The 22303-nt window shown below is 44.6% G+C and overlaps 1 protein-coding gene across 1 annotated transcript in view; it reads left to right on the top strand.

Annotated features, from left to right (window-relative positions):
* Window positions 1–22303, top strand: part of KIF26A (kinesin family member 26A) — a 141636-nt gene that overhangs the window by 98015 nt on the left and 21318 nt on the right. Inside the window, exons 5-6 of the mRNA XM_035105016.2 lie at window positions 4779–4962; window positions 21976–22185. Of these exons, the coding sequence (XP_034960907.2) occupies window positions 4779–4962; window positions 21976–22185 (394 nt within the window). The remainder of the gene's footprint in view (window positions 1–4778; window positions 4963–21975; window positions 22186–22303) is intronic.

Here is a 22303-nt window from a genome sequence, read left to right as displayed (position 1 = left end):
TTAATTGGGAAAGCTGTTGAAAGTCTATGCCTTGGCTTCTTTTTCTGGAGTCTTTTTAGAAGACTAGATAAGCACAAGGAAATGAATAGTGTGTGCGTCTTAACCTTAGTCAGAATTTGAGGAGCTTCCTCACCGGGAATCAAACGTGGTCCTTCCATCACATCATTGTCCTCCTTGACTTCTGCATCTTTTCATTTCTCAGCCTTGCGGATTGTGTCTGTGAATTATGCTAGGGATTGAACAGAAGGAGAGAACTAATTTATGTCACGTGCATGAGCTAGAAATCAACCACAGGCTCTTTCTTTTGAAATATGTAAATGATAAGCTTAAAGAAGTTAAATGGAAACCACGTTATTGCTCATTTGCCCTCGTAATTGTGTTAGATTTTAGGCTGTGTACACATCACGTGGGTGGCGCTGTGGGTTAAACCACAGAGCCTAGGGCTTGCCGATCAGAAGGTCGGCGGTTCGAATCCCCGCGATGAGGTGAGCTGCTGTTGCCCAGCTCCTGCCAACCTAGCAGTTCGAACGCACGTCCAAGTGCAAGTAGATAAATAGGTACTGCTACAGCGGGAAGGTAAACGGTGTTTCCGTGTGCTGCTCTGGTTCGCCAGAAGCAGCTTTGTCATGCTGGCCAAATGACCTGGAAGCTGTACGCCAGCGCCCTCGGTCAATAATGTGAGATGAGCGCCGCAACCCGAGAGTCAGTCACGACTGGACCTAATGGTCAGGGGTCCCTTTACCTTTACCTTACACATCATATATTCAAAGCACACACACTCCAAAGACTCCTGGGAGCTGTAGTTTACACCAAGAGGGTTGCTGTTAACAAACTACATTTCCCAGGATTCCTTTTTTTGGGGAGGAGGGGGAAAGGTGCTTTAAAGGAAGGCCTGCAGCCTTACTCTTTCTGTTTTATGTAGAAAGCCACCTTATTTGAAATCAGACCATTAGTTCATATAGCTCAGCCTTGTCTTATACTGAATGGCAGATAGATCTTCAGGGTTTCCACACCTTAACTGGAGTTGGCAAGGATTGTACTGGGAACTTTTACATGGAAAACATGTGCTTTACCACTGAACTATGGCCTTCATCTTACTACATAAGTGGTATTCATCGAAAGATTCCAGTGCAGGCTTTCCTTGTCAGATCTCCATGACCACCATATGCACAAATGGCTGCACCTGGACAAAGCAACGTTCTTTTTGTGGCAGATATTTGGCGTGGCACAGCCGGCTGCAGTCACAGAAAAGTCCGGCGCCTAAACAGAACAATGATTTGGAAGAAGCTTTCCGAACATCTTCTCGTTTTCTCCTAGTATTGCCATTGGGTTTCACCCAAAGAGCAATTCTGCCACAAGTTGGTATGACCCACCTCTGTTGACATCCGAGGGATTTGAAGGGAAAACAAAACAGATTTCACTTACTTTTGTCATGGGGCTAAGCGCTACCCTCGTTCCGCCATATGGGTGAACTGCTAAGCTTGTTCTGGAATCGGTGAGCACTCTGGGAATTAAAATGGCTTGCTCTCTCGGTTGCTGTTTCAGGCGCGGTGCCATGCCAGTTTTGGTTACAGCGTAGCTTTTTTAATTCCTCCAAGGAAGGCCACCAAGGTAGCAGCTGCTCATTTTTTTTTGCTGCAAGAGGCATCCATGTGTGGTCCAAACTGCAGCGCTGCCTCTTGACATTGTCCCAGTGGTTCAGAAACTCAGTAGATGCTAGGGGAGCAGCTGTCTTGCATTTAATGTATAAATAGTCTAGGTTCTCTTGTGGTCATCCCAAGATCCAATGGATAAGTGGGTAATCCTTGTCTTTTTGATCATTGCATTCCATGCATCTAAGTCCTCCATCTTGTTTTTCAGCCGGGGCTCCCTTTCTTTCTTTTCTTGCACCGAATCTGCTGCTGGAAATTGTCGGTGCCAGCAATGCTGCTATAATACTCTTCAGAAGTGACTAAGAAGGCAGATGATGCTCTTCCAAATGCTTTCATGTACAAATGGGTGCTCGGAGGGCACTGTAATGTCTGGTATATATTTAAAAGATCCGCGTGAAGTAAAATTAGCATTGCATTTGGCCTTTCTTATTGTTAATGGCCCTCTCTAGCAGCTGCTTCAGCTTTCCCCCTAAAATCGTTTGAGGCTTTTTTAGTTCAGGAAAAGGCGAGTTGGAATGGGCGATAGGATAAGGGGCACATAAAATTATGCATGATGCAGAGAAAGCGGATAGGAAGAAGTTTTCCCCTCCTTCTCTCAAAATGCCAGCGTGCAGATCAGTAATCGCACAGTTCAAAGATGGAGTTAACTCTTTATTAGCAAAAACACGATCTCCACAGACTTGGTTGAGCTTCAGGCCTAATGAGCAGAGCAGTTCATCCCTGGTGGTCTTCTTCCATGAAAATCAGTTGCTGAAACTGACATCCTCCCCTAGACATCCTAGACATGGTTTAACCCTAAACATCCTGCCTTCTTATGCAGCCAATCCAGGAGGCAGACCTGGCTGTCAGTTTCCTCCTCCTTAGCCTCCGTTTTGTCCCTGTAGAATTGGCAGAGAGGAGGATGGAGGAATACCTAGAATTAATGGGCTCTGCCTGTCGTTGGCTAGAATTCTCGACTTTTACCCTACCAGTTCCAGTGGGCAGCTTTGGCCCTTGTTATTTTAAAAAGTTATGCCATAATCCAACACAGTCAGGTGTGCTTAAGTCCGTTGATTTCAGTGTATCTGAGCACGGCTAACTTGGTTTGTGGCCTTGGCTTTTATGGCAGAACTTACACCTTTACAGCATACTTGACCTACATTTTTCATCCGTAGATCCCCTTGTGTATGCTAAACGTATCTGGCTATTAACACTCAGCCTGGGTGTCTGAATAAACATTGGATGTGTAAATTCAATCTTGGCATCCTCTTTTATATATTTCTCCCAAGGGGGACTCCATTTGCAGACTGTATTGAAGCAATCATTAATCTATCAGAATTCCGTGTACATCCCTTCGTAGAGCTTTGAAAGTATTCACCAGAGCTATTTCCCCCCTGTTTGTTATTTCCATGTTATAGCACATAATGGAAGCTAGAATATGCATAATATTCCCTATTAATCAAAAATATGGGAAGTGTCGTTTATAAACCCGGGAACATTTTGAGATGTGGATGTTTGGCCGTAGAGAATAAACTTAAGTATGAGGACCAAAAATGCAGCAGTAATGTCCCTGAATTGCAAGACGTCCTCATGGCAGTTGTCAATCACATTTATGTAAACATTATGTAAATTAAATTGTGCTTTTATGATGGAGCTGTTTGCTGTGGCTCCTTGGTTCACGCTGCCTTTCAGCCTTACTTTTGTTACTAGCTCATCCCGCGGGCTAAAGATGTCGCTTCAGATTCTGCCATTTTTCTAGTGGGCAAATGTTTCTCTTAATTTTGGACGAATGGGAGTCAAGCTTGGTGATGTTCATGCATTTCCCCCTTACTTATACAACTCTGTGCACACTTCCTTGTAAGTCCATTGTTCTTACTTATACAACTCTGTACACACTTCCTTGTAAGTCCATTGTTCTTATGGACTTCTTGCAAATACAAATACAGATGCTTTCATGGTTAGGGTTGCCAGACTCAATAGAGGACAGGACTTCTTCTGCTTGGAAATTAAACAAAGGGTCTGCTGGTTTCTCTTTAAGGTTTCCAGACTCAAAAGAGAGCAGGGCAATTAAAGGCACAGAAGTCCTGTCCACTATTGAGTCTGGCAACCCTATTCACAGTTATTGTTGGGATCAGGTGAATGGGCCGCTGAGGGAAACAGGTCTGAGAGTGGAAGAGCCGAATATCAGCTTAACTCGGCCAAAGCTAAAGGAGTTGATCTTGCTGTATTCTCTCCCTCATAATTGCTGGTATTGGGAGACAGTTCTAGGAAGGGAGGAATCACATGACAATTGGTCCCAGCTGAACTTCTTGAGATTCTGTGTCTGGAGATTATGTTCTGCTCCATCAAAGCAAAATAGGCATTTTACACATTGTAGGCCAATTTCTTAATGTGGATGTAAAGCTGTAGTCTGGGCTCAACCAGATTGGACGACAGGTTGGAACTCTCATGACCCAATGTTCCTCCTTGCAGAAATGTTACCTGCACATGAAAAATTAGGGACGTTGAGTTTGATCCATTTTGTGTTCTCAAAGAACCAAACTGAATTCTGCCGTGGGCTCTCATTTTTGTGTGTGCTTGAAAAGGCAACTGTCTCTCCCCACCTTCTCTAGTGGGGCTCACAACCCAACTGGCTTATGCTATAGCCAGAAGCCACTTTGTCTCTTTCCTTGTTAAATACAAAATATAACTCCTGTGTAAACCATAGCCAGAAGTCATTTCCCTTTTGTCTCTTAAATTGTTAGGTACAAAATATAACTTCTTATAGCAGCGGCAAAGTCCATCTGGGCCTGCAAGTGACAAGGGGATGATTTCAGCATTTAATGACATGAGGCTTTGGCAACCTTTGATTGTTCTTCTTAGCTCTTGCCAAAAGTCTTTTTTTTTTTAAAAGGGATATAATTGAAACTCTACTGGAGAGAGAAATTGCACAAATGTCATGCCAGCCATATTTTGGCCCCTGTTTCCTTCTATTAATCTCCTGATGAAAGGTTCTCATGAAATCTGATTGCAAAAAGAAATGGCTTGATTTGTTCAATAGGCAGCGATGGCACCGAACATCTGGTTTACTGGCCTAAATTGCTCCTCCTAGGTAATAACACTGTCCTTTTTTCTTTTCTTTTCTTTCTTCAATATTACTTTGTTCAGAGCCGCCCAGAAACTTAACCTGTCCTCGAAGAGAAAGAAGCATCATGCCCCATTGCTGCACTCCCATGAATTCTCCATCTACGCCACTAATTTTAGTGGCATCCTGCAGATGAGTCCTCCTCCTGCACCGCCATGCCTTTTAAGAGCTGTGTCGAAAGTCAAAGAAAACCCGGGGATTGGGAAGGTATTTGAATCTCTCCATCGCTTTGTCACTCCTTCATTAGCATTTGAAACCCAACAGGAAACGTAAAAATTCAAATGTATCTGGAATCAAGGCTGGATAGCAATGATGTTTCTGCCCCTTAGGAGGCTGATCTGATATATCAAGTCTTTGCAACCGTTGGACAAGGATTAACAAGCTGTGGGTTGCTTAGATTCAGATCACAGTGGATAGGTTTTGATTTGCAGTTGGTGTCTTTATACAGTCGTACCTCGGAAGTCGTACCTTGGAATCCATTCCAGAAGTCCATTCGACTTCCAAAATGTTTGGAAACCAAGACACGGCTTCCGATTGGCAGCAGGAAGCTCCTGCAGCCAATCGGAATCCCGCGGAACCCACGTTGGACGGTCGGGTTCCAAATAACGTTTACAAACTGAAACACTCACTTCCGGGTTTGCGGCATTCAGGAGCCAAAACGTTTGAGACACAAGGCGTTTGACTTCCGAGGTATGACTGTACCAAACTGAACTGCACGTTGCAGAGATTTTCTCTCTTTTTTAATGGGTGGGCAGGATTGTCTGGTATGAGTGTCCAGCAGTGGAACAGACTGCTTCAGAGGTCAGTCCCCCAAAGAATCTTGGGAACTGTAGTTTTTTAGGGTGTTGGGAATTATAACCCTGCTTGAGAGAAACTATAATTCCCAGGATTCTTTGGGGGGTGGGGGTGGTCATGTGCATTAAAATGTATTAAAGGTAAAGGACTCCTGACAGTTAAGTCCATTCATAGACGATTCTGGGGTTGCGGTGCTCGTCTCGCTTTACAGGCCGAGGGAGCCGGCGTTTCTCCGCAGTTTTTCCGGGTCATGTGGCCAGCATGACTAAGCCGCTTCTGGCACAATGGAACACCGAAACCAGAGCAGCGCACGGAAATGCCGGAGCGGTACCTATTTATCTACCACTTTGATGTGCTTTCGAACTGCTAGGTTGACAGGAGCTAGGATCAAGCAACGGGAGCTCACCTTGTTGCGGGGATTCGAACCACCGACCTTCTGATCGGCAAGCCCAGGAGGCTGTGTGGTTTAGACATATAGACAGCTTGGAACCATATACAGTGACTTCAGTCATACGCTGACTAATTCAAGTTGTGCTATTGCAGTTGATTGGAAGGTCTTTCACAACAAAGCTGCAACAGGCTTCTTTCAGTAAGGAAAATGACAAGAAAATACACTGGAAAGAGTGAGAAAATATTTACTGTGACACACCATAATCTAACGTCCCTATAAACAAATCAGAATGAATGCTCAATAATTAACAGGTTGTCTGGAAGTGCCCTTTATGCTACTATAGGATACTGGAACTGATCGAAAGCTTTAGGTCCAGCTTCTTTCAATGATCGGGGGGGGGGAGGCAGCAAACAGTGTACCTGAAACCTGGCTTTTTAAGGAGCCTGTAGCAGCGGCTTTTCTTAAGTTTTGGTTTGCTGCTGCTTGGAAGTGGTACTAGAAGTTCTTCCAGCAACCCCTTGGTTCCTTCTGCCCAACAGAAGGACACCCTGCCATTTTGGGTAGAAGAAAAATGACGCCCAACTAAGCATTCATTGAAGCATTTTGGCTTGTCTGCTGCGAGAGGCAAAATGGCAGGTTAAATGGATCATTGGACTATGTCAATAAGGGGAACCCTGCACAATCTTAATTTAAGGGAGGAAGAAACATTTCCAGGGAAATTTATCTAACAGGAGTGACTAATACCAGGTATGGCAAGGTTCCCAGAGATGTTTAGCTGCTCTTATGGCAGCAACCTAAACCTAGACAGCATCTTAAAAAGCAGAGACATCACCTTGCAGGCAAAGGTCCGTATAGTTAAAGCTATGGTTTTCCCAGTAATGATGTATGGAAGTGAGAACTGGACCATAAAGAAGGCTGATCGCCAAAGAATTGATGCTTTTGAATTATGGTGCTGGAGTCCCATGGACTGCAAGCAGATCAAACCTATCCATTCTGAAGGAAATCAGCCCTGAGTGCTCACTGGAAGGACAGATCCTGAAGCTGAGGCTTCACTTCATACTTTGGCCACTTCATGAGAAGAGAAGACTCCCTGGAAAAGACCCTGATGTTGAGAAAGATGGAGGGCACAAGGAGGAGAAGGGGACGGCAGAGGTCGAGATGGTTGGCCAGTGTTCTCGAAGCTACCAACATGAGTCTGACCAAACTGTGGGAGGCAGTGGAAGACAGGAGTGCCTGGCGTGCTCTCGTCCATGGTGTCATGAAGAGTCGGACACGACTAAATGACTAAACAACAACAACAACAACAACAACAACAACAACAACAACAACAACAACAACATGGCAGCAACATTTATTATTTACTTATTTCATGAATTTGATATACTGCATAATAATAATAATAATAATAATAATAATAATAAACAATAAACCACCTTCAAAGTGGTGCTCAGGAGTGATGAGTTTGCTAGCCACATCACACCTGAGGCCCATGGGTGTGGGGATTAGATCAGGTGATCCACTGGATTTATCCCAGCTCTGTGTTACTATGGTCCCATGCTTTGTGTTTTTGATATGGAAGAGACTTGCAGGAGCGCTCCTAGGTCCTCAAAATGCAACATGGAATTCGGGCCCAAGAACAGAATCGCAAAACGAAGTTTCTTAACGAGTGCCGTGTTTTTGCAGCTGAAATCTTGGAGTGTTTAATTCACTCTCCCAAGATTTAGAAAGAACACGAAGTAGCTTTGGAATGCATAATTATACAGGTTACTGCCGATTTCCATTTCAGGAAGTTACTAAAGTACCAAGTAGCGCTTCAAGGAAATCCCCACTGAGTGATCATACAAATTGGAACCGAGGTCAAGAAGCTTTAATTCCTTTGATATTCTGCATCACACTGTATATGATAAAGTCATTCTCGGTGAAAAAGAAAGATGATATGCCCAGGGCCCAAACTAAAGGTGCAAAATGTGGATGGCTGAGATGGCTCTTTAGGGTTCTGGAGAACAGCAGAGAAAATTAATAGTGGCTTATTTCCCTATACTTGAAACATATTTAGACTTTTATTTTTCGTCTTAACTGCAGTGAGGTAGGACACATTTCTGTGGCCACGGGTGTTTGTGAGTAGATCTACACATCCCTCTCTTTTCTTGGAGCATTTATAGGGAAGAAATGAAGGATGTTCAGGAATCATGCTTTGAGGGAGGGGCTCCCTCTCCCTGATGAGCCTCTCTCCTCTGCTTACTTGGAGTGCCTTGCAGCTTCATTTGAAGAAGAGGAGTTGGTTCATTCTGGTATCTAAAGAATTGAGGCAAGGCTGAGATCTCAAGTGCTATTCATCTTCCCTTTATATATTTTTGGTTCTCCTGGCTGATGAGTCTTTGTTGTCTATCCAAAGTACAGTGGTGCCTCGCTAGACGAATTTAATTCGTCCCACGGGTCAATTCGTATAACGAAAAATTCGTCTAGCGAATCCCATAGGAATGCATTGAAATTTTTTAAAATTATTTTTTGCCCATAAGGTAAAGGTAAAGGGACCCCTGACCATTAGGTCCAGTCGTGACCGACTCTGGGGTTGCGCGCTCATCTCGCATTATTGGCCGAGGGAGCCAGCGTATAGCTTCCAGGTCATGTGGCCAGCATGACAAAGCCGCTTCTGGCAAACCAGAGCAGCACATGGAAACACCGTTTACCTTCCCGCTATAGAGGTTCCTATTTATCTACTTGCATTTTGATGTGCTTTCGAACTGCTAGGTTGGCAGGAGCTGGGACCAAACAACGGGAGCTCACCCCATCACAGGGATTCGAACCGCCAACCTTCTGATCAGCAAGCCCTAGGCTCAGTGGTTTAGCCCACAGCGCCACCTGGGAACGCATTAATTGAATTTCAATGCATTCCTATGGGAAACCACGATTCGCTAGACGAATTTTTCGCAAAACGAATTCGTCTTGCGAGGCAACCTCCGCTAGAAAAATATCTTTGTTAAGCGAAAAAATCGTCTTACAGGGCATTCGTCTAGCGAGGCACCACTGTACCTATAAGTTAAGCAGCCCACCACCACCACCACCAAAGTTTCCACCAGCAAGCTCCTATTTCTTTGCTCCTAGACGGTGTGATCCCATCCTGCACATGGATCTTTCACATTTCTGGGGCTGTGCTGCAGTAAGCTAGTTACAATCCTATCCTCTGCTTTGTCTACGGGTTCGAGTGGGAGACAGTCATCTTGGGCTCTCTGTTTTCTTTCCACTTGCACCACTTATTTTGAACATGTAATGTTACGGCATCATCAACAGTAGGACTGACTCCCGCACAGACACAGGACCTGCAATTAGATTCTGCTCTTCCCATTTCATGCCTAGAACTATATCTAGAGGCATCGCTAAGCTGCCTTGGCCAAGGAGACGTTTTGGCATTCCCCATTCCCTTCTGGGCAAGAAGATGTATATGTGCCCCCTCCCCCCGTCCCTTGTGCCTTTGGCAAGGAGATGTTGGCCACCCAGAGCAGTGTAGCAGCTGCCTGGGGAGTGTGTGGATGCGCAGGTAGTCTCCTAACCATTTTGAGCCAGAGTGGAGAAGCATGATTTTTTGTGCCTCTTGGGCATATGTCCTTGGGTGAGGCCAACCTGGCCAACCCCTTGGTAAATCCAGAATTTCCTTCACACCAGTTTTCCATTAGTGTAAGAGTTTACAGCCAGGTAGATTTCGTACACTGGCAATTTCAGGTTTCACCGACAGACGTGGCATTGGGAACAATCGTATCCAGGCCCAGAGGGCATAAATCAGGAATAGCATTGCACAGCTTGTTGGCTACCACTACAGATTCAGCTCCTTGCTAGAGATTTTGCAGAGAGATTATTTTTGACTACATAAACATACATGCAGAATAGCCGATCCTGAGGGATTCTTTTGTTAAGAGTGTAGAATCTAAACATGTGTTGTTCTTTAGCAAATTAAGCCCCCATTGATTCGATTACTGTCATTCATTGGATTTCCCCTCTCTTGTGAAAGAGTGCCTTAAAAAAAAACACAACTTAATAAAGGAGCGCAAGAACTAAAGAAACATATTACAACTTGCAAGAATTTCCCCCCAGTGTATATATCTCTAAATTACCTTGTCAGATGAAAGCTGGCTCTATGATTGAGCTAGAGAATAGGTTACCGCTTTAAACTTCAGAACTCTGCTCGTTTCTGGAGAGCTGAAAAAGGAGCATAACCTTGTGTTAACATTTTAAGCACAGTTATGTCAGAATTAATTCATGGAATCATGGAGCTGGAAAGAGCTAATTTAGTGTCATCGTCAGCAACTAGATTTGCTGGAAGACCACTTTGAGAGGCCAAAGTTCTCAGTCCGCACCAACCTTTAAGGTGATGTGCTAGTAACCCCTGTAGTCATGCCACACCTTCTAGGCTGGTTATTTTGGGACCCCATAATCCTCTTAAAAGGGCTGTGTTTGGCACCAAAGACCCCCAGTTGCTGATTCCCCAATCTTCCCTCATGTCTCTCCCATCTAAAAAATGTTCCCTACCCCAAGGTTTCCAGACAAATGCTCCCCTCTCCTCCTCCTCCACCTCTTCTCTGGCATAAATTCTGCTACCTTTACCCTCTTGACTCTAACCATAGTTTATTGTAACATTTGCACCAAACCAGGCATTGTGTAAGACCAGAGTAGAAGTGGACTTTCGTTGCCTGGTTAGGGTTAACCAGTGGTACCTTAGTTTAAGTACGCAATTGGTTCCGGAAGTCTGTACTTAACCTGAAGCGTACTTAACCTGAAGCAAACTTTCCCATTGAAAGTAATGGAAAGTGGATTAATCCGTGGATTGATCCGCGGGTCCGCGGAGTACTTAAACTGAAAGTACTCAAACTGAAGCGTACTTAAACTGAGGTATGACTGTACAGTGGTACCTTGGTTTATGAACACAATTGGTTCCAGAAGTCTGTTCATAAACTGAAGCGTTCATAAACTGAAGCGAACTTTCCCATTGAAATAAAATAAAAAAATTCCTTCAGTAGCACCTTAAAGACCAACTAAGTTTTTATTTTGGTATGAGCTTTCGTGTGCATGCACACTTCTTCAGATAGGAAAGTAATGGAAAGTGGATTAATCCGTTCCAGACGGGTCCGCGGAGTACTCAACCTGAAGCGTACTTAACCCGAAGCATGGGTGTAATTGGTTCCGGAAGTCTGTTCATAAACTGAAGCGAACTTTCCCATTGAAAGTAATTGAAAGTGAATTAATCCGTTCCAGATGGGTCCGTGGCGTTGTAAACCGAAAATTCGTAAACCGAGGTGTTCGTAAACCGAGGTTCCACTGTAGTTACAAAGATGATGCCCCGTTATGGTTAAACTGGCTTCTGCAACGAACCTATAATTAAGCAGATAGCAGAAATATTCAGAGGGATGGCTTCATTGCTAGTACAAACACCCCAAGTCGCCAAACTCAGTGGAGTGTCTCGCTCCATGCTGGGCACCTGTGAAGCCTTCTACACAGGCAAAGTCAACAGGTGATGCCATTGTTGCTCATGTTTTCCTAAATTTATGTCCCAATACAAATGTCCACCAAATGGTGCTCAGGTGAGGGGTGCATTGGTACTGGAAACAGAAGAGAGAGAGAATGCATAAGCCTCTGTTCCCAGTCTATTAGCCATGCTTGAGAGGTGCAACTCTGCACTAGGCCACACACATACAGCATGGAATGCTTATGGCCCTGTTAATTTGGTTAATGTTACACAGCAAATTACTTATCTTGTTCCCTACAAGTGCCAATAACCTCAGAATTCACATCATTTCAACTGGATCTCGGTTAAGAGGCAATGATCCGATAGTGCTGTAGTTTGGGTCGTCCCCCCCCCCTTTTTTAAAAAAGAAAGAAAACCGAAACATTTTTTTTTCATGTCGCTTTGAGTGCTATTAAATTTAATGTCAGACTAGTAGGAAAGATGTTTGAAAGCCATTTAATGCTGCTACCAAAAGAAGTTAGATTATGCTCAATTTCTGACGTTAATGTGCTACTTAAGATAATTTATCAGATTGTGGTATTAAAAAAAAAGACATCCTTTTTGCAACGGCTGCTGCATTGCATTCTAATTTGACTCCCCCCCCCACAACCTATGTAGATTAGTAACTTCCCTCATCCCCTGTGAAAAAATGTTGTTTTTCCTGGGGTTCTATTCTGTACACGCTTTGTAGCACAGCATCGCTTACCAGAGTAACTGTAAGTGCCTGTCTTTTTCCTAAGCTCCTGTCAGGTTGTTTTTTTTTTATAAAAAAGAAAACAACAATCGTTGGAATGACAGAATCCTTTGATGTCAGACAATTGAAGGGTGTGCTCTGTGCATGCCTGCGCATGCCCATGACTGCATGAGAGGGAGAGAACTTGAATCACCCAACAGTGTACTTGGAAAAATCATGTGTTTTGCCTTCTATCATTTCTTAAAATGACATTTGGTGTTTTTTTGTTTTCTTATTCATTTCCCCAAGCCATAGCCAAGTCCCACTAACATGATTTACTGATCCTGTAGGCTTTTTCCTAAGCTGCTTGTATGCCCTAATCACTTCTCCTTATGATAGTTGTTTGATGGATAACAAATAGCTACTTAATTTTGTCATCTTTATTGCCGCTTGTTTCCTAATGACTGGAATGCAGCTTCCAATATAAATCATATTGCTCCCTGGGAAAAAAAAATTCAGTCCATGCCTACGGTTGGGTCAAAGGCATATCCATCTCCCTCTCCTCCTTTGAATGCTGAAGACGCTCCATATCCCTCTCTGGAAAATGAAACTCGCGGTGATCTCCCTCACAGGATTGTTGTAAAGCGGAACAATAATAAATAATAAAAAAATTTTATTTATACCCCGCCCTCCCCAGTGAGAGCCGGGATCAGGGCGGCTGACATCAATAAAATTACAATAAAACGTAAAAGAAAGAAAAAGCAATTGATTAAAATGCAGATTAAAATACAATTTAGATTTAAAAATTGTTTTAAAACAAGAGAAAACAATCCTTAAAAACAGCCACCAGTTCAGTTTGTGTTCATTATAATATGAATGATTAATGCATACAGTAGGATGAAGTCACTCCAGCTAATATGTTCAATGAATGAAACCAAAGGTGGAAAATTGTATAGAAAATACATATTTTCTTCTATTCTGCTCCTGCTTTGAAAATAAAATAAAATAAAATGGTTTTGTGCACACCTTTGGGGAAGCGGGGAATCAATTTTTGCTTAATAGAGGCCACTTTCTAACGGCGACAATATAAAAGTGCTCCTTTGACGTTCTCCCATGAGAGTTTGATAGTCTCTCCTAGCTTAGCCATTTTTGCATATAAATTTGCCATATGCTATCAGAAGCAGTACATGGAGGGGCGTCTGAGAACTGCACACAGTAAACCAATTTTGCACGGGTTATATATCTGCCAGTTGCAATTAAATCCGCAAAACACCTTTAACTCTGAACTAAGGCTGTAACTACATGTTATGGCGGCGCGTGGCCCATTGGTTAGAATGTGGGCAATTTCAAGTGGGGACACAGAAAGAGCAGGAGGCAGGAAGGGAAATGCTAAACCCTTTCCCCACCCAGTGCAATTACGGACGCTTTCCCGCAGACATTCTCCAAAACACCCCGGGAGTGTTGTGGGCAAGGGAAGTGCTGAGCACCCTCTCCCTTCCACCCCTTCTGGGCCTTAAATCCTGGACCTCTTTGCTGCTGCCCCCACCCACCGCTGCTTTCTGGGTGGTTGTTGGAGGCCCCTTGGGTTGAATCCAACTAAGTAATACTCATCGTAGACCCGTTAGACTCAGTGGACAAGAATAGCCCAGTTATTGTTGGCATCAGTTTGTCTCAAGAGACAATGGAGTGCGCCTCCAGAACTGAAGTCAAACCACTGCATTAGCAGCACCGAAGTGACCCCTCTGGGGCACAAGCCTGGGCAGTGTGTATGGAGGTCCTGGGCTGCTGATGTGGTCCAAAGCAACATGTCTGGCACCAGCTTGGCTGCAGGAGTTGCCTGAAGGAGGCGTACAAGGCCTTAGGGACTCCACTCTGGATTTGTGTAGGGTTTACACTTTAGCCTTTTCTTCTTCCAAAGATAACCTAGAAAGCCGCGGGGTTTTTGCACCAGAGTTTTCTTTCTCCTAGATGGACTACCTTCCCAGGTGGATGAGCCCCATCTGAATAGCCCAGTGGCCCGTTGATTTCAATAGGTCTATTCTGAGCATGACTTCATTGATAACAACCCTGTGCTTGTTTTGTGCCTATACAGTCGTACCTCGGTTTACGACCCGCTTGGGTTGCGAACAGTTCGGGTTATGAACTCCACAAACCCGGAAGTGTTTTCGGCGCGCCCCCCCCCCCACGCATGCGCAGAAGCGGCGCGCGCGCTTTGCGCATGCGCAGAAATGGCGCTCGGTTTGCGACCTTTTCGGGTTACGAACCGCGATCCAGAACGGATCACGGTTCGTAACCCGAGGTACTACTGTATTGGACTATTCCCTTAGGAAAGTAAGAAAAAATGCTAAAAGAGAATTGTCTTTTTCGTGCTGTTTACAAGTCTTCTTTAAATGTTTTGCTGTGTACGCATAAATGAGTGTTTGAAAGGAAGGGGAAATCTTTGTTCTCCTTTTGTTTTTTTGCTCACTTCAGCATATATCCACCTAATTTGCCCTTAAAATGGCAGGAACAGGAGGATTACAACTTGTGTGCATGTGTGTGTTTTGCTTTTGTGACCTTTATTTTTCCCTGACTCCTGCTATATGTTGACAACCAGATCAATGAGAGAAAAGGACATTCCCAGGATATCTTCCTTCCATCCACTGCATTGACATTTAAATGAACACCCAGTTAGTTACCAGATACACCCTGACCCTCCTGCCCATCCATTTCCAGGACCTTTCCAAATTATTTATTCACATGAAAACCCCTGTCCCTTGATGCCTTTTCAGTATATGCAATTAACTTCTTCTTTTTCCTCCTCCTCCTCCTCCTCCTCCTCCTCCTCCTCCTCCTCCTCCTCCTCCTCCTCCTCCTCCTCCTCCTCTTCTTCTTCTTCTTCTTCTTCTTCTCCTCCTCCTCCTCCTCCTCCTCCTCCTCCTCCTCCTCCTCCTCCTCCTCCTCCTCCTCCTCCTCCTTCTCTCTCTCTCTCTCTCTCTCTCTCTCTCTCTCTCTCTCTCTCTCTCTCTCTCTCTCTCTCTCTCTCTCTCTCTCTCTCTCTCTCTCCAAACAGGCTTGGAATTTAATAGGATTTCCCTTAGTAATTCTACTGACCCCCCTCCCTCCCTTCGACTCTGGCTCAAATATATAAATCTGGGAAGTTCAGCAGTTTAATGTTAACCTACAGTGTACAAAACCCACATGAATTACAGAGGCAGTTAATTAGCAAGATAGTTGTGTGATTTGCATAATACAGACGGCTTCATGAATAAAGACAAGCATCCGTTCTTGTGAGGATGCTTAGTAGTGCTGCCTTGCGTGCGTTTGTTTTAGGGTAATTTGCAGAAATTACAACTCGGTTCTTAGCAGAAAGCCTTCCAAAGAAACAGGCTAGTTGAAATTGCACGGCCGATGTGGATTTAGGTATTTGAAAGTCATGTCTGCCATATTGCCCCTTGCCCTGTGTTAATGGGCGGGGGCTACTTTTTTCAAACAAGGCCCAATTCAAGAGTGGCCATCCCCACATGAGCCTCATAGATAGGTGAGCAGTCTTTTTTTCACCTGATGGCAGGGATGGGTCCAACTCCTGCTGCACTGCAAAGGAGCACTTGGAAGCACGTGGCTTAGAGCAGTGGTCCTCAACCTTGGGCCTCCAGATGTTTTGAGACTACAATTCCCATCATCCCTGACCACTGGTCCTACTAGCTAGGGATCATGGGAGTTGTAGGCCAAAAACATCTGGAGGCCCAAGGTTGAGGACCACTGGCTTAGAGTACTGTAGTTTCCCAGTTATTCCTTTGCAGGGCGGTTTGTGTTTGGCGCTGTTTCAATTTGGCGCCGAATACAAGTTGTGCTGCTTTCAGCCAGATATCAGTCCCACTTGGGTGCTCCGATATCTGCCGAAAGCAGTGTGCTTTGCATTCGAAAGCAGATCGAAACAGCACTGTATGCCAGCCAGCCACAGCTGAAAACAATCAGGAGCACATTCCTAAGGCTTCAGAGTGCAGCTGTAGCTTTACCTGCCCCGCACCTGATGCCACATGTCAGGCGAGTGTCAGGAGGGTGTGCCCTGGCCAGAATTAGGGGGGGCAGAGGTCCCCCACCAGCGGAATAGTGTCAGCAATATACAGTAAAAAAATTCCTTCCAGCAGCACCTTAGAGACCAACTAAGTTTGTCATTGGTATGAGCTTTTGTATCTGAAGAAGTGTGCATGCACATGAAAGCTCATAGCAATGACAAACTTAGTTGGTCTCTAAGGTGCTGCTGGAAGGATTTTTTTTTTCCGACTACATCAGACTAACACGGCTACCTACCTGTAACTAGCAATATACAGTGTTAGAAGTCCTTCTTTCTGATTACCCTGACATCTCAGTTTCGTCATTTGGTGACTTACTACTTTGTATGACACAGAGGTGCTACCTCTGGCTTACCTGCCCTAAATGCCTACAAGACATTTGGTATCAGGAAAGATGGTATCTCAGGCTTGAGTCTGCAGGGCGTGGGACCAATAAATAGCTTACCAACAGGCTCTCCCAGTTTCTTCACTTGCTTCTAACACCAGTTAGCACAGTTGGTTTTAATGTATACTGCACTGAATGTTTTACAGTGGTACCCCGGGTTATGAACTTAATTCATTCTGGAGGTCCGTTCTTAACCCGAAACCGTTCTTAACCTGAGGTGCGCTTTCGCTAATGGGGCCTCCTGCTGCCGCCGATGCATGATTTCCGTTCTCATCTTGGGGCAAAGTTCACAACCCAAGGTACTACTTCCGGGTTAGCAGAGTTGTAACCCGAAGCGTTTGTAACCCGAATCATTTGTAACCTGAGGTACCGCTGGATATTGAAGAGCAACACAGAAGTCTAAACAGAAAACTAGCAAACCAGACTGGTTCTCCACTGTCAAACAGCAGTTAACTGCAGTTACGTACAGTCATGTAGACTTTTGCTAGGGATGAGGACTAATGGGTTAAGCAAAAAGGCACATCTGATTTAGGTCCATTTTTAAAAAGGCAGAAAGAAGGGAACCAAAAACCAAGGAATATTCAAGTGTGACGGAAAAGGTCACCATATGTTTCTCTTCAGATTTTAATGTTTGTCAAATGCACAGATGGAGATATAGATATATATGGTATACAAATGCATGCTCTGAACAAATTTCGGCAGACATCTTCAATATCTTTCTGTGACTGTGATGGTGTGAATGAAATCATTTTGCAGTTCTCCAGCTCTGTGGTCTTCAACATGGTGTTCTTCAGATGTCGTTGGACTGCAGTTCCCATCAGCCGCAGTCCGAAAGGCTTGTGGTCAGGGATGATGGAAGTTGTAGTCCAACATCTTCTGGAGGTCATAACATTGGTTACCCTTGCCCTAGCCTAGCTCTTCAAAGAGATTGCGTGGCTAGGTAGCCTTGTTGTTGTTTAGTAACAACTACTCCAGAATGCGGCAGCTAGACTGGTGACTGGGAGCGGCCGCCAAGACCACATAACACCGGTCTTGAAAGATCTACATTGGCTCCCAGTACGTTTCCGAGCACAATTCAAAGTGTTGGTGCTTATCTTTAAAGCCCTAAATGGCCTTGGTCCAGTATACCTGAAGGAGCGTCTCCACCTCCACCATTCTGCCCGGACACTGAGGTCCAGCACCGAGGGCCTTCTGGTGGTTCCCTCGTTGCGAGATGCCAAGTCGCAGGGAACCAGGCAGAGGGCCTTCTCGGTAGTGGCACCCGCCCTGTGGAACGCCCTCCCACCAGATGTCAAAAAGAAAAATAACTTCCAGACTTTTAGAGGACATCTGAAGGCAGCCCTGTTCAGGGAGGCTTTAAATGTTTAATAGATTATTGTGTTTTAATTTTCTGTTGGAAGCCGCCCAGAGTGGCTGGGGAAACCCAGCTAGATGGGCGGGGTATAAATAATAAATTATTATTATTATAGTCGTTTAGTCGTGTCCGACTCTCCATGACCCCATGAACCATAGCACGCCAGGTCAGGTAGCCTTACGCTCTATGAATTTGTGCTGTTCAGATAGGGCTCATCCACCTGGAAAGGTAGCCCATCTAGGAGAAAGAAAACTCTTTCAAAGCCACCAAAGTTGGCGGCCATCACTGCCTCTTGTTTAATCATTTCAGAAAGTAACTTTTGGGGAACGTTTTGAGTTCTTCAAACATGTGCACACCAGAACCCAATTCAAACTTGTTTTCAGTGTTTCTGTGCAAAGTCCTCAGTTCTCTCACTCTCAGATGAGGTCACTTGTTCTTGTTGCACAGGAGGAGGAAAAATGTGTTGTTGTTTTTTTTTATAAAAACGCTTAATTAAGGGAATAAAGGCACTTGAATACATGGCAGGTGTTTTCATCCCCTTAAATTTGTTCAGTCATCAGTGTGCATAACTGGGATTGCATACTTGTGAGACGAGAGGGGAAGGGCAAGGCACAATGAATTATGAAAATTAGGGGCTCGGTGTCAGGATGATGACGACGCATCCTATTTTTACTCCTTGAAATTGCTAGCTTTCTGCCGCTGACTTTGCAAGTGTATAGCTTTTTCTCAGCTCCCCTGGATTCGGGTGGTGATGTCCTCAAGTGTTAAAGTCTGGGCTTTTCCTCTTCTTCTTGTTGACTGGGCAGGTTGTGGCCTCTAGGGGAATCACCTTTATCCCTAGGGCGATGAATTGTGATTGAAACACTTTAATCACCCCCATGGTTAAGGGCCTGTAAGTCTCTTTAAAAAATAGAAGTTTTCCCCTTGAGATGTCCTTTTGATCTCCTCCTCACCTGGTTTCCTCCACCCCTTCTCACGGCCTCACATCTCCCTGCAGAGAGCTGGAGGCAACCCCAGGAAAATAGAACCAATGGCTTACACCCACGAAACCATGGATTCTGCTGCCTTTCGCAGTTGTCTGGCTTCTTCCATGTTGCTTTGTCTGAGAGACTTACTTACCTGAGCCCACAGGCTGTACAAAATCGCTTAAATCGTGGATCATTGGCCTTGCTGGATAGGCCTGATGTTTGTAGTTTGTAGTTCCAAACTTCTGGATGGCACCAGTTTGTGGAAATCTGGATTTGATCAGCACGTTGGTTGGGTGTAAAAAAATGTGGTACCTTGGATACCAGTTAAGAGTATATGAGCCGTTATGGGAAGACCTATTTTAGGCTCTGGGTGTGAAAAGAGTTCTAGTTACAGGTAGGTAGCCGTGTTGGTCTGAGTCGAAGCAAAATAAAAAAATTCCTTCAGTAGCACCTTAAAGACCAACTAAGTTTACTTCTTCGTGTATCTGAAGAAGTGTGCATGCGCACGAAAGCTCATACCAAAATATAAACTTAGTTGGTCTTTAAGGTGCTACTGAAGGAATTTTTTTATTTTGGTGTGAAAAGAGTCAGCCTTGGCTTACATCCTTTCATACAGCCAAGTAATTGTTTTTAAGACACGACCGCAGATTGCTGCTGTTGAAGGTAACATTCTTCTTAAGGTCAGGATGAAACTGTGATTCCCTTAGCCACCACTGTAAAACTCAGTGCAGATAAACGCAGTTTACCTGTGTATTTGGAGAGCCAGCATGGTGTAGTGGTTTGCATCTCCGCTCCTCCACATGCAGCTGCTGGGTGACCTTGGACTAGTCACACTTCTCTCTGAAGTCTCTCAGCCTCACTCACCTCACAGAGTGTTTGTTGTGGGGGAGGAAGGGAAAGGAGATTGTTAGCCACTTTGAGACTACTTAGGGTAGTGATAAAGCAGGATATCAAATCCAAACTCCTCCTTCTACGACGTGTGCTTGCAGTTTCCTTCTAATTCGGTGCATTTTTGAAGTGGTGTCCTCTTCTTTGTATATTTTTGCACAGAGAGGAGCGTTTCCCCGCCCTCTTGGCGATATGTCAAGGTCGGAGGAAGCTCTCTAGCATGCATGCACGGCTAGGAGCTCCACGCAGCCTTGAATATGTCACTTCCCCCCCCCCCCTTGAAGCAACTGCTTCTTTTATTTTAAGGTTCGCTTATTTTCTAGGACTGTCTTTTCATATTCATATCAGCCTAGGCGCTGGGGGAGGCGGAGAAGGGAAAGAAAGCCAAACAGCAGAAGAATAAGAGGACCACTTTGCAGAGCTAACGTGTTTGAGTGATGTTGCGTTCCTGAGAGCAACATTTTTCCCCCCTAGCCAAGGAGGCCTCAGTAGATATTTAACCTCTTTGTTATATGGAAGAAAGATGTACAGTGCTGCATGCCAAGGAACATTTCTTGAGATGGCTAAAATAAGCAGTTCTATCTGGGCACAGAACAGCGCTCTGAACTGGTGCTCCTTTTAGAATAGAGGGGAAGGGGGCAGCTAGAATGTGTGGGTGCTTTGGAGTTCCTGTAGTTGGATCAGGGCATCTGCATAGGAGATGGGCAGGGCTGGGCGAGATATCAATATATTGTCCAAAACGGGTTTGAAGTCCATATTGTGATACCTGTTTCATAATTTTTGACATGGCAATGTATCAAGAACTGTGTGTGTGTGTGTGTGTTTGTGTGTGTGATGCAGAAATCACAATGTGGAGAAAACCATGAAGCCAGTCAGTGTCTCTGCACAGCTCCATTATTATTTCAGACATCGTGATTTATCGGTATATCATGATGTTTAGCTGGTGATATATCGCAATGTTGAAAACCTGATACTGCCCAGCCCTAGAGATGAGTTGGAGGAGTAATGGCTATCACAGATACAGTGGTACCTCGACTTACGAATTGAATGCGTTCCAAATGCACATTCGTAAGTCGAAAAAAATTGTAAGTCGAATCCCATAGGAATTCATTGGGAGGAAAAAAACCCTATCTAAAAATTCATAAGTCGAAAAAATCCTATCTAAACCGCATCCAAGATGGCGGACGGAGCTCCGTTCGTAAGTAGAAACATTCGTAAGTAGAGTTATTCGTAAGTCGAGGTATCACTGTACTACAAAAACTGTAGGCTAGTTCACACTTGCATTTGCACAACTTAATTTCTCCCTGCTTGACAACCATGTGCTTTTAAATGATTGGCAGCTGAGTGTGTGAAGGCTCCATGGAAAAGCACAGCATTTGAAGTGATGTCAATGCTCTACATACAAGGCTATTTCCCTATAGCCCCATTCATTCTTGCAAGCCAACACTTGTCACAGACTTCAGATGATAAATACGCAAACCTCCCTCCATTCTGTTACTTAGGGGGAGGGCCATAGCCCAATGAATAGAACAGAACAGTGTTTATTGTGCTAGCCCACAGGCCATAGGAGAAGATAGCTCTGTGGTAGAGCACATGCTTTGCATTCAGAAGGTCCCAGGTTCAAATCTCCGACATCTCTAGCCAGGGCTGGAAAAGAACCCTGTCAAAAATCCGCTTCCAAGTGACATAGACAGCACTATGCTGGGTTAAGCAGTGTTAGAAACTTAAGATATATAAGCTAGGTGCCAAATGGCTCCTTAAACCAGGGTTACAGTCACCAAAACTGAATGCCTAGTTGTCATTTTGGGGCCGGATGGCTTGAAAGTCATATTTTTCAATACAACTTTTGGGTTCCTGAAATTCATTCCGGTTGTGTAGATAAAATACAACAGATAGAATTCTACTGGGTGTGTTGTTAGTGTGTGAAAGCAGTCCAGATCCAAGGATCCCCAGGCATGCGCCTCCAGATCCAGATGGTGGAGATGTCAGGCGCCATTCTGGTGCCCAGGCATCTTCACTTGGTCGCAAGTGGTCAAGAGCCAGGTGCAAAATGCGTCTGGCACCCAGCAAATTTCGAACGCTGACCAGCAGTCTGACTTCGCTATAAGACAGTTTCCTGTGTGGGTGGTGAAATTACCGAGAGACAAAGCAGTTTGAGCTCAGTTTTCGTTTGGAGTTAAAAGAGTTAAACCCATGCATTTTGACAACTTGCAGGTAAAAGTGATGGTGAGAATTTGCCCGTCGCAAGGAACGCATGACACATCGGAATCCATGTCGTTTTTGAAGGTGGACCCGCGGAAAAAGCAGATCACCCTTTATGACCCATCTACAAGCAGCCTTTCCAATGCTGGCCACCGAAGAGGAGCAGTGGCCATCCCAAAGATGTTTGCCTTTGATGCTGTATTCCCCCAGGATGCTTCCCAGGTACCAGAACTGAGGATATAATGCTAATAATTTGGGTCGCTGCCATGGCATTTTAATTTCAGCAGGAGAATTCTTCGCAGCTTTTAGGATGAATTCCCCCCCCCTTTGAATTAGTTGG

Source organism: Zootoca vivipara, chromosome 1 (assembly GCF_963506605.1).
Source record: "Zootoca vivipara chromosome 1, rZooViv1.1, whole genome shotgun sequence".
NCBI classification, from domain to species: Eukaryota; Metazoa; Chordata; class Lepidosauria; order Squamata; family Lacertidae; genus Zootoca; species Zootoca vivipara.
Note: the sequence above shows the minus strand (reverse complement) of the source record. Positions and strands in the feature narration are given on the sequence as shown.